At 39.4% G+C, this 12,735-nt stretch overlaps 1 protein-coding gene across 4 annotated transcripts in view; it reads right to left on the bottom strand.

Annotated features, from left to right (window-relative positions):
* The window catches only part of SORCS1 (sortilin related VPS10 domain containing receptor 1), a 565,941-nt gene that overhangs the window by 166,485 nt on the left and 386,721 nt on the right, over positions 1-12,735 (bottom strand). For all 4 annotated transcript variants that reach the window (XM_067024735.1, XM_059052971.2, XM_059052968.2 and 1 more), the window contains exon 6: positions 5,426-5,490. In XM_067024735.1, the coding sequence (XP_066880836.1) occupies positions 5,426-5,490 (65 nt within the window). The remainder of the gene's footprint in view (positions 1-5,425; positions 5,491-12,735) is intronic.

Below are 12,735 nucleotides of genomic sequence, written 5' to 3'. Positions count from 1 at the left end.
GGATCTACTTTTCCCTTGATACACTGGAATACTACTTATCTTTTTATTGTCATCGTTGCTACTTCTGTTGGTATAAAAGTAATTAATGCTTATAGTGTAAACTCAAACCATTTCATTGCTAATATACTGGGGACTGATGAGAACTGAGGTCTCTATCACCTTCCCGCAGTAACTCAGCAGGGTTCGCCTTATCCAGATATTGATATGCATGCCGTTCAATATGGAAATTCGATTGGAGGGGTGGAAAGTGAAAAGCCGAAATGAGATGTCCAGTTCTTACCCACAACAAGAATTAGTGAGATGGTGGCTATACAACATTGTGATTTTCCTTTATCTCGGCTTATAAAAGGCTGGTTTGAGTTTCGGTTCAGAAAGAGTTTGGGGGCAGTCTTTTTCATAGCTGCTTAAAGGGCCAAGGTTGTTTTTCCCCAAGGAAAGAGATTAGTCCTGTGGCAAGTTGTTACAAGGTTAGTTACTCAAGCAAATAGACATGGAGACCAGTAATTGTCCCCTGTCCCTGCTGGCACGGATCACCACAAGTAGAGAAAAAATTCAGTCACCGGCCAGGTCTTTCATTTCAGAAGTAAAAGGGAGAAGCAATAAAGCTCAAGCTTGGTACTGCAGGTTCTCTTACAAGATGATGTATATAGATGAGCATAAATATAAAACTATAGACCCATGTGTAATTACCATGCAAAGAATTCTGATAAAAGTTATATTCTTTTCCTCCAAATCACATACACATACTGGCATACAATTTCAGGGAGTCATAAGTTTATCATGCTTATCCATTAGCCCTAAGGGACTCTACACACACTATGGTTAAAGGTCCTTCTGTAAGAAGACGTGCCCAATGGTGACACACACAGGTTATTTATTAAGTCAACACACATGAATGTGCCAGGCTCCGAGCTATGTTTTGTACATAGAACCAAGATTAAATAAGATACAGCTTTTCAGAAAGATTTCAATCCAAGAGTTGGGTCAACATTTTCTCTCTAACTACATAGATTACATACACACACACACACACACCTATACCTATATTAGGTAAATCAATAGAAGTAGGTTTCCTTTTTACTATTATAATATACTGGGTAGCAGTTTTAATGTATTAGGTGCATACAATGTGTGTGCACATTCACACATATACACACACACACACGGGGTATTTAAACAGTAAAATCTTTGTTTCCTGAATGAGGACCTGTCAATTTGTCCTCAGTTGAACACAGGGGCCAATAACAAATGCCAATAACAAATCCAATAAACAGTTTAAAAATATTCCAATAATACTTCCTGTGATCGACTGTAATTGCGGTTGCTCTCTTCAGCTTGCTTCCCAAGGCACAGAGGTAGTACAAGAAAGAATAACATCCTTGTTATGGTTGTTAACTACAAAACATCCAGATTTCAGAGCACAGTTGGCAAGAAATGTTTGTGTAGGTCATAGACCTTCATAGAGCAAAAGCTTTCCAGAGCTCACCTCCCCTCAAATATGGAGACTTCAGCTGAAACAGAAATTAATTATAAAATGTAATCTAGGGAGATTTGAAATGACACTAAAACTAAACTTCGAATAACAAGCTCACATAAGCATTTGCCATCCACCCCATGGCGATAAGCAAAATAAGCAAGGAGGGATTTTTTTCTATGTCACGTGTCTCAGCGCATTGTCTATAAAATTCCTAAACCCATTAAAATCAGAAAAAAATTACTTGTTACAAAGTAAAAAAAAAAAAAAAAAATCATATTATTTTGGCATACACCCTACCAGATGTATGACCTAGAATATAAACAATGGGTTTCATATACTAAACAGTAATGAAAGGATGGAGAAAAAAGAGGGATCCCAATTCCGGAATGGGGAGAGAGATAACATAGAGATACTGGATTTCTTGGAGCAAATGACCAGCCTGGAGTCTGATTTTGATAAATACACTCTCAGTTATATTTGCTAATAGCTTGCTACTCTGACCTCTCCGTGTTCTTTCTTACCTTCCTCCTCCTCTGTTTCTTTGACCTGAAGCCATGTTTACTGACTCTCTTGGAAAGAGACAAGACAGACAGACACACACACAGAGGGAATATGATACTGAGAAAATCTCATTGTTTTTTATATTTAGTCAGGTCAGGAGTTATGCTTAGATCCTTCATTTCGATTGGTAGGGTTTTTTTTTTATGTTTTGTTTTGACAGGGATAACTTTTCAAATTAAATCCCTTTATTGAATTTTCACTCTTGGATAATTTCTGGAGATGCTGTCTTTGCAGAAAAGTAAAATAGAATAAATAAAATTAGAGCTGATATATTTCATGCCTTGTGAAAGCTGAGCCTGAGATGACAGTTTCGCATTATCAACCTCCATGCCTGCAGGGAGCACAGGAATAATGTTGGGTGAGAGAAAACGTGCCGATCAGGGAAAGTGACAGCCTTGTTGTTTTCAGAATACGGGGTAATGTGCATTAAATGCCACAAGCCAGAAAGAAACATTATCCCCCAAAGCTTGAAAATAAAAGCAACCTGGGATGCTACCAGTTCCATCCAGAGCTTTCTAAACAAGGGGTGTAGTCATGGGAGACAGACCCTAAAGCTCTTTCATTAGGCTTTCGTTGTGGGACTTTGTTACTATAAGTGTGTTCCACAGACCAGAGGCATCAGCTTCACCTGCAGACTCCTGGGCCCTTCCTGAATCAGAATCCACATTTTAACAAGATCCCTGGGTGGGTGAAATGCATGTTCAAGGTTGAGATGCAATGCTCTAAATTTATCAGACAACCTGGTAAGTGAGGTTAGGTGGCCAGCTGGTACCCCTGACAATTGGTCAACTATGTGTTCATTCATTCAGTAAATATTTATTAAGCTCCATCTACATGTACACACTGTAGAATGTGCTGGAGATGCAATACTGAGCAAAGGTATACTTGGCTCCTGCACACACAGAACTTAATAGGCTGGTGGAGAGGAAAACGTATGATCAAATGGAATGTGTAATTTCAAACTAAGATGAATACAATAAAGAAAAATAATAGAGTTGGATAAAAGGAAACAAAATAAACTGGTTTAGATTAGGACTTCAAGAAAGACTTCCTTAAGAAATGGATGCTCTCCCTGGATTTGATATAGTTCTATGGTTATTTTGGATGTTATCATTAGGGGAAGCTGGGTGAAGGGTTCAAGGGAACTCCATACTATTATTTTGCAACTTCTTTGTGAGGCTAACATTATTTCAAAAAGTTTAAAAAATTAGAATGATGCTTAACCTTAATCTGAACGATCTTCAGTAATACGTTACACTGAATTGGTCAGGGAAGGGGGAATAAAGAAAGGTATTCCGGGCTTCCCTTGTGGCGCAGTGGTTGAGAGTCCGCCTGCCAATGCAGGGGACACGTGCCCCGATCTGGGAAGATCCCACATGACGCGGAGCGGCTGGGACCGTGAGCCATGGCTGCTGAGCCTGCGCATCCGGAACCTGTGCTCCACAACGGGAGAGGCCCACGTACCGCCAAAAAAAAAAAAAAAAAAAAAGTATTCCAAGTAGAGGAAACAGCAGGTATTACAGTCTTGTTATGGAGACATAGAACTTTGTAGTTTCTAAGAATTGAAAGCAAACCCAAAGGCCTGCAGGTGATTACTGAAGAGGGCACAGAGTGAGATGAGGCTGAGGAAATGGGCAGGTGGCAGATTATGTTGCAGCTACAGGTAAAGGTGAGAACTGTGTTCTTTATTACTAGAGCAATGGGAACTAAAACAAAGCTCTAAACATGGCATGGCAACTTTTGACTTAAGACAGCTCTGGCTACTGTGTACTGAGAACTGAACCATGGAATCCAAGATAATATTATCAGCTCCGGTCACCACCAGTGACAGCCCACTTTATAAAGAGGTGGGAAAGCAGCTCTAAACTGTTGAGATTATTCTGTGTCAGGTACAATCTGGGCACATTACATATCAGAGCTCTGCCTGAGTTTATAAAGGAGAAAGGAGATGGTCAGCTTGGACCCTGATCTAGCCCCACACTGCTGCTGCCAAAGAATATATTCATTCCCCAAAGGGGGAAAGAAACCTCTGGAGATAAAAATATCTCCCTGTGAGCACATAGTAATGGAGTAGGTGTGGTTTCTGGAGAGTTTGGATGGCAGGGGTGACCAGCTTCTTTGAGATGTGAGCTGGTAAACCATGGGTATCATCTGCCTTTGCATCAGAAAAGTGGAGGGCAAGTAGACAGGCTCAGTGTCAGTGATGATGAAGTGTGTGAATTGTGAGGGATATTTTTAAAACAGGGAAGGTCTGAAAAATTAGATTATCACCCTCCAGCTCAGTGCTGAACAACTTCGACCAGCCGCTTGGCACTGTGGTAATTGGAGAGTCCGTTCTCTTCCTTTTCTCTGCACTTGAGTCCTCTTTCCTTTCACCTGGGTTTTCTCCCCTCATTTATTTTCCTTCTTTGCATTTCTCCCTTTTCTCTTTTTCCTTTTTCCCTTTCACCTGTAGTCCCCTAGTAGTACCCCCTGAAATGCTTAGCCCTCCTGGAGATCCTTAGGACCAAAGAAAGGGAAGGAAATCCATGTTGTTGTTGTTTAAATAAATTACTTAAGCTTTCTATACCTTGGTTTCCTCATCTGTAAAATGGGAACCACCACCTATGAACTGTAGTGAAGGTTAATTGTGATCAAGTAGAGAAAGCCCTTAGTATAATTCTTGGTACAGGGCAAGTGCTTAGTAAATATTAGCTACTATAGGAATCATTATTATTAACTTCTCTAATTTACAGTGAAGAAATGGAGGCATAAAGAGTTTAAGTAACTTTTTCAAGGTCACACAGTGAGTGAACTTGTGAGTCACGCAGACATGGGTTTGGATTGTGGATCTTCAGCTTTGCTCTCCATCGTGTGCTAAACCCAAAATGTCCATAGGAAACACAGTCCTTCACTGTAGCCACCCTAACTAGGGATATTCAGAACCACCAACTGACTTTTGCCTCCTCCACTTACAATGGGGGACAGACAGGATGATGCTCTTCTACAAGCCCTTTCCAAGTGTTTTGCCCTTTCCAAGTGTTTTGTCAATCTCCCACTAAACAGTGAGGCATTGCCTGGATGATAACTGATAAAATGAGGAAACTGGCAAAACAAATCAAAACAAAAGAGCAGCAATAATGCAATAATAATAAGTGTTTACTTAAAAAATAAGAAATTTTGGAATTTTCTCATCACCTGCAAAGAAAAACCCCTTGATTGGATGAGAGTTGTAGAGAATTATTAAGACAGCTCTAGGTAACGAAGAACCAAAAAAAAAAGTCCTCAGGTCCAAATGACTTAGATGATTGATAATTGCCACTGTGATTTCCTTTAACATAGATGCAATTCATGGCAGATCAATAAAATTAATTACTATTAACGTCGTGGAAAAGTTGCTTTACTTACGACCATCCACAGTTCTGGCCTCGAGATGCACAAGATCTGGTTCCTTGTTCGACCCCATCACAGACCTAAATGATGGAGAAACATCAACATTAATGAGTTCCATGTGACTCAGAGAAACTCAGCTGAGCCCACAAACTACTAATGTTCATGGGATTCTTAAGCCACAATCCTTAGGATACATCTACTATAATTATTGATATAGCCTGACAGTACAATTTTCACTTCAAATAAAACCTATAAAAAATCCTTTATTTGATGAAGGCCAGGCTTGACTCTGGCAAGGCTACTGTGTGTTATTAACTCCGAATTGCAAATGAGTCCCATGCATGTCATATGTAACAGTCTCACTGACAGTATATTAAACTTTCAAGAGTTGTCAGGCAGATGCCAGGCAAGCAGCTTTACCTGGGTGACTTGAACAGTGATTTACACAGCAAACTGATCTAATTAATGTTTTCATTTGAAATTTGTAGAACTACCTACTACTATCCTATGAACAGACCACATGACCCAACCAATGTAGTAGCCAGAACAGCCTAAAGTGACCATTCTCTGTATTGCTGAACCTGTGTGAGGGGGAAATACAGATATACTCATATTATGATATGTGCCAGAAATCACAAGTGTAAGTAAAACACAAGTCTATTTAAAATGCCTTGGAGGGGCTTCCCTGGTGGCGCAGTGGTTGGGAGTCCGCCTGCCGATGCAGGGGACACAGGTTCGTGCCCCAGTCCGGGAGGATCCCGCGTGCCGCGGAGCGGCTGGGCCCGTGGGCCGTGGCCTCTGGGCCTGCGCGTCCAGAGCCTGTGCTCCGCAACTGGAGAGGCCGCGGCAGTGAGAGGCCCGCGTACCACACACACAAAAAAAAATTAAAATGCCTTGGAGAGGACCATCAAGATAGCAGAGGATTAAGAAGTGGAGATCACCTTCCTCCCGACAAATACAACAGAAATACATCTACATGTGGAACAATTCCTACAGAACACCTACTGAATGCTGGCAGAAGACCTCTGACTTGCCCAAAGGCAAGAAACTCCGCGTACCTCTGTAGGGTAAAAGAAAAAACAGAGACAAAAGAATAGGGGTGGGACCTGCACCTCAGGGAGGAAGCTGTGAAGGAGGTAAGCAAACCAGTATATATGCTGTCTACAGCAGACCCACTTCAGCCCTACGGACACAAACAGACAGAAAGTGAGGGGATGGAAAAAGATATTCCATGCAAATGGAAATCAAAAGAACGCTGGAGTAGCAATTCTCATATGAGACAAAATAGACTTTAAAATAAAGACTATTACAAGAGACAAAAAAGGACACTACATAATGATCAAGGGATCAACCAAGAATAAGATATAACAATTGTAAATATTTATGCCCCCAACATAGGAGCACCTCAATACATAAGGCAAATGCTAGCAGCCATAAAAGGGAAAATCAAGAGTAACACATAATAGTAGGGGACTTTAATACCCCACTTTCACCAGTGGACAGATCATCCAAAATCAAAATAAATAAGGAAACACAAGCTTTAAATGACACATTAAACAACATGGACTTAATTGATATTCATAGGACATTCCATCCAAAATCAACAGAATACATTTTCCTCTCAAGTGTTCATGGAATATTCTCCAGGATAGACCATATCTTGGGTCACAAATCAAGCCTTCATAAATTTAAGAAAATTGAAATCGTATCAAGTATCTTTTCCAACCAAAATGCTGTGAGACTAGATACCAAATACAGGAAAAAAATCTGTAAAAAATACAAATACATGGAGGCTAAACAATACGTTACTAAATAACCAAGAGATCACTGAAGAAATCAAAGAGGAAATAAAAAAATGCCTAGAAACAAATGACAATGAAAACACAATGACCAAAAGCCTATGGGATACAGCAATAGCAGTTCTAGGAGGGAAGTTTATAACAATACAATCCTACCTCTAGAAACAAGAAACACCTCAAATAAACAACCTAACCTTACACCAAAAGCAATTAGAGAAAGAAGAACAAAAAAAACCCAAAGTTAGCAGAAGGAAAGAAATCATAAAGATCAGATCAGAAATAAATGAAAAAGCAATGAAAGAAACAATAGCAAAGATCAATAAAACTAAAATCGGGTTCTTTGAGAAGATAAACAAGATTGATAGCCAGACTCATCATTAGCCAGACTCATCAAGAAAAAAGGAAGAAGACTCAAATCAACAGAATTAGAAATAAAAGAGGAGAAGTAACCACTGACACTGCAGAAAAACAAAGGATCATATGAGATTACTACAAGCAACTATATGCCGATAAAATGGACAACCTTGAAGAAATGGACAAATTCTTAGAAAAGCATAACCTTCCGAGACTGAACCAGGAAGAAACAGAAAATAGAAACAGACCAGTCACAAGCACTGAAATTGAAACTGTGATGAAAAATCTTCCAAAAAACAAAAGCCCAGGACCAGATGGCTTCACAGGCGAATTCTATCAAACTTTTAGAGAAGAACTAACACCTATCCTTCTCAAACTCTTCCAAAATATAGCAGAGGGAGGAACACTCCCAACTCATTCTATGAGGCCACCATCACCCTGATACCAAAACCAGACAAAGATGTCACAAGAAAAGAAAACTACAGGCCAATAACACTGATGAACATAGATGCAAAAATCCTCAGCAAAATACTAGCAAAAAGAATCCAGCAGCACATTAAAAGGATCACAAACCATGATCAAGTGGGGTTTATCCCAGGAATGCAAGGATTCTTCACTATATGCAAATCAATCAATGTGATACACCATATTAACAAACTGAAGCACAAAAACCATATCAAAATCTCAATAGACGCGGAAAAAGCTTTCGACAAAATTCAACACACATTTATGATAAAAACTCTCCAGAAAGTAGGCATAGAGGGAACTTACCTCAAAATAATAAAGGCCATATATGACAAATCCACAGCTAACATCATTCTCAATGGTGAAAAACTGAAACCATTTCCACTAAGATCAGGAACAAGACAAGGTTGCCCACTCTCACCATTATTATTCAACATATTTTGGAAATTTTAGCCACAGCAATGAGAGAAGAAAATCAAATAAAAGGAATTCAACTTGGAAAAGAAGAAGTAAAGCTGTCACTGTTTTCACCTGACATGACACTACACTTAAAGAGTCCAAAAGATTCTACCAACAAACTAGTAGAGCTAATCAATGAGTTAGGTAAAATAACAGGATACAAAATTAATGCACAGAAATCTCTTGCATTCCTATACACTAATGATGAAAAATCTGAAAGAAAAATTAAGGAAACACTCCCATTTACCACTGCAACAAAAAGAATAAAATACCTAAGAATAAACCTACCTAAGGAGACAAAAGACCTGTATGCAGAAAACTATAAGACACTGATGAAAGAAATTAAAGATGATACAAACAGATGGAGAGGTATACCATGTTCTTGGATTGGAAGAATCCATATTGTGAAAATGACTCTACTACCCAAAGCAATCTACAGATTCAATGCAATCCCTATCAAACTACCAATGGCATTTTTCCCAGAAGTAGAACAAAAAGTTGTACAATTTGTATGGAAACACAAAAGACCCCGAATAGCCAAAGCTATCTTGAGAAAGAAAAATGGAGCTGAAGGAACCAGGCTACCTGACTTCAGACTATACTACAAGGCTACAGCAGTCAAGACAGTGTGGTAGTGGCACAGAAACAGAAATATAGATCAATGGAACAGGATAGAAAATCCAGAGATAAACCCACATACATATGGTCACCTTTTCTTTGATAAAGTAGGCAAGAGTATACAATGGAGAAAAGACAGCCTCTTCAATAAGTGGTGCTGGGAAAACTGGATAGCTACATGTAAAAGAATGAAATTAGAACACTCCCTAACACCAAAAACAAAAATAAATCCCCAATGGATTAAAGACCTAAATGTAAGGCCAGACACTATAAAACTCTTAGAGGAAAACATAGGCAGAACACTCTATGACATAAATCACAGCAAGATCCTTTTTGACCCACCTCCTAGAGAAATGGAAATAAAAACAAAAATAAACAAATGGGACCTAATGAAACTTAAAAGCTTTTGCACAGCAAAGGAAACCATAAACAGATGAAAAGACAACCCTCAGAATGGGAGAAAATATTTGCTAAAAAGCAACTGACACAAGATTAATCTGTAAAATATACAAGCATCTCATGCAGCTCCATATCAAAAAAACAAACAACCCAATCCAAAAATGGGCAGAAGACCTGAATAGACATTTCTCCAAAGAAGATATACAGATTGCCAACTAACACATGAAAAGATGCTCAACATCACTAATCATTAGAGGAAATGCAAATCAAAACTACAATGAGGTATCACCTCACACCAGTCAGAATGACCATCATCAAAAAATCTACAAACAATAAATGCTGGAGAGGGTGTAGAGAAAAGGGAACACTCTTGCACTGCTGGTGAGAATGTAAATTGATACAGCCACTATAGAGAACACTATGGAGGTTCCTTAAAAAACTAAAAATAGAACTACCATATGACCCAGCAATCCCACTACTGGGCATATACCCTGAGAAAACCATAATTCAAAAAGAGTCATGTACCACAACGTTCATTGCAGGACTATTTACAATAGCCAGGACATGGAAGCAACCTAAACGTCCATCAACAGACGAATGGATAAAAAAGATGTGACACATATATACAATGGAATATTACTCAGCCATAAAAAGAAATAAAATTGAGTTATTTTTAGTGAGGTGGATGGACCTAGAGTCTGTCATACAGACTGAAGTAAGTCAGAAAGAGAAAAACAAATACCATATGCTAACACATATATATATGGAATCCTAAAAAAAAAAAAAAAAAAGGTTCTCATGAACCTAGGGGCAGGACGGGAGTAAAGAGGCAGACATAGAGAATGGACTTGAGGATATGTGGAGGGGGAAGGGTAAGCTGGGACAAACTGAGAGAGTGGCATGGACATATATACACTCCCAAATGTAAAATACATAGCTAGTGGGAAGCAACCGCATGGCACAGGAAGATCAGCTCGGTGCTTTGTGACCACCTGGAGAGGTGGGACAGGGAGGGTCGGAGGGAGACGCAGAGGGAGGGGATTCGGGGATATAAGTATATGTATAGCTGATTCACTTTCTTATACAGCAGAAAGTAACACAACAATGTAAAGCAATTATCCTCCAATAAATATGTTTAAAAAAATAATAAAATAAAATAAAATGCCATGGAGGCACATATTATTTAGTCTTATCTTGCAGTGAGCCATATTAAATAGAAAATAAGTATTCTGTTATATAAGCAATATGGGCCATCATACTTTAAGACTTTCATTCAGCAAGATTAATTAAACTTGGGACTATCTATAATTTTTTTTATCAGGATTTACAGACATCCATTTAATCTGTGCCATTTCCATGTTTAAAATAGTAACATGCCTTAAAACTGGTCTTCCTGTGCCTCCCAGGAGCCCCTCTGCCCCACCATCAAATCCATACGAGAAAATGAAGATGTTAAAAACGCTCATTACATTCAGGACTCAGTGTGGTAGCCAAGACCCATTTCACTTTTTCTGCTCCATGTCCTGCCACACAGGAAGATCTGCCACTCCTGAAAGTGCCTCATTCCTTTCCTCTGCCCTCTGTGAGCCTCAGTATGTTTTTCTCTCCAGCTTGAAAGGCCCTTCTCCAGTTTCACCGCATCTCCTTTGACTCATTTTAAGACACATCTGAAAGGTCACTTCCTCCATTAACTATTTCCCACTTACACTAGGAAAACTGCTCTCTTCCTAAGTATTTCTTTTTAATACAAATTTTGTAAAAGTTTGCTATAAATAATTATGTTATGTCTTTCCCTATATAAAAGCAGCATCCCAGCACCCTGCACACATGCACACCAAACTGAGAGCCCCTGGAGTACCTTTGTTTTAAACACTTTATATTCACATGTATATATGAATAAAATAATGCCTGAGCTATAACAGATAGTCAAATGTTGAAAGAAAGAAGGAAGGGAGGGAGGCAGGGAGGGAGGCGGAGAAAGGGAGGGAGAGTGTTTAATGGCCTGTGAGCTCTTGGAAATAAGTAAATGAATCATAGTCCTAAGGGCATTCCCAAAACTCTTCTTATTTGAACTCATTTCCCAACTCAGAGTCTGAAGCCTAGCTAGCTTGGTATTTCTTTATCTTAAGAAGTCTCCTTAAGGCCCTATTATCACTGTCAGTAACTTTTCTTTGATTGATACATGGCCTGAAATTCAGAGCCTATTTCTGAAACACTGAACTCTGCTTTCTTCTCCCAGGAAGCAGAAATGTCCTAACAAGGGTTTTATAATTTTCCCCAAAGAGACAGGGAACATGCACTTGGACATTTCCCCTGGTTAGAACCTGTAGAGGTGGATGGTGATACTTTCACCATCATTTCAGTCACGTTCTCGAATGACTGCTTGTTCAGAGATGGTAGCTCTGCACTTCCCATAGTGAAGCATTGATTGCATCCATAGGTGACCTCTACTGACAAAGCCAAAGTCACTAACAATTAAAAAAAAAAAAAAAAAGACAAGCTCCCCTTCTGACAACCCTCAAACTAGAAAGCTCAGCAGGTAACTGGTTTTTGTAAATTATTATTGGGTAGTAACATGTTCTTCACCTCCCACCTAACCTGATGCAAGTTTCTTCCTTGAAATGCCCAGTACCTATGACACTGGCATCCCAGAAACACAGCGTTGCAACTATCACGCAAACCTAACCTGCTTGGCTTGTGCTTAGGGTCAGCGTGAGGCAAAATGATTCTCCTGCATCCAGCTGCATCTTTCCATGCGCATATGACGACAAATCAATAATAGCAGTAGTCTCTTAAGATCTTTTATTATCTCTAAAGGCAGGAGCTGTTGTTTCAAGTGACATGTCCCTCTGATCAACTAATGTAAAGAGACAGGGACAAAACAGAATCCTTTGTCTTTCCAAAGTCTACTGTGGCAACTCCCTTGCCCTGCCTAAAACTTTTTCCATGTCTAGTAAAACAACAGCAACAACAAAATACAACTTTAAAGTCAGGCCATGGTGTTTCCAACAATTTTTATTTGCAGATGTGCTCGCCCTTTTTCCCGAAGGCCTAAGGGTGCCTCTAGATCTGCAGTCACACATTATAAAGAATTACTGCAGCTTTTACTCTGTGGCACTGGTGGGTTCTCAAGAAGTGAAGCCAAACAATGTTAAATGTTCACAGACGTGCTGGTTTTAACGGTGCTGTCATTGATCAGACACCTTGTGGAAACACATCACTGCAGATGAC

The sequence above is a fragment of the Kogia breviceps genome, chromosome 2 (genome assembly GCF_026419965.1).
Source record: "Kogia breviceps isolate mKogBre1 chromosome 2, mKogBre1 haplotype 1, whole genome shotgun sequence".
NCBI classification, from domain to species: domain Eukaryota; kingdom Metazoa; phylum Chordata; class Mammalia; order Artiodactyla; family Physeteridae; genus Kogia; species Kogia breviceps.
This window is presented reverse-complemented; position numbering and strand designations above follow the sequence as displayed.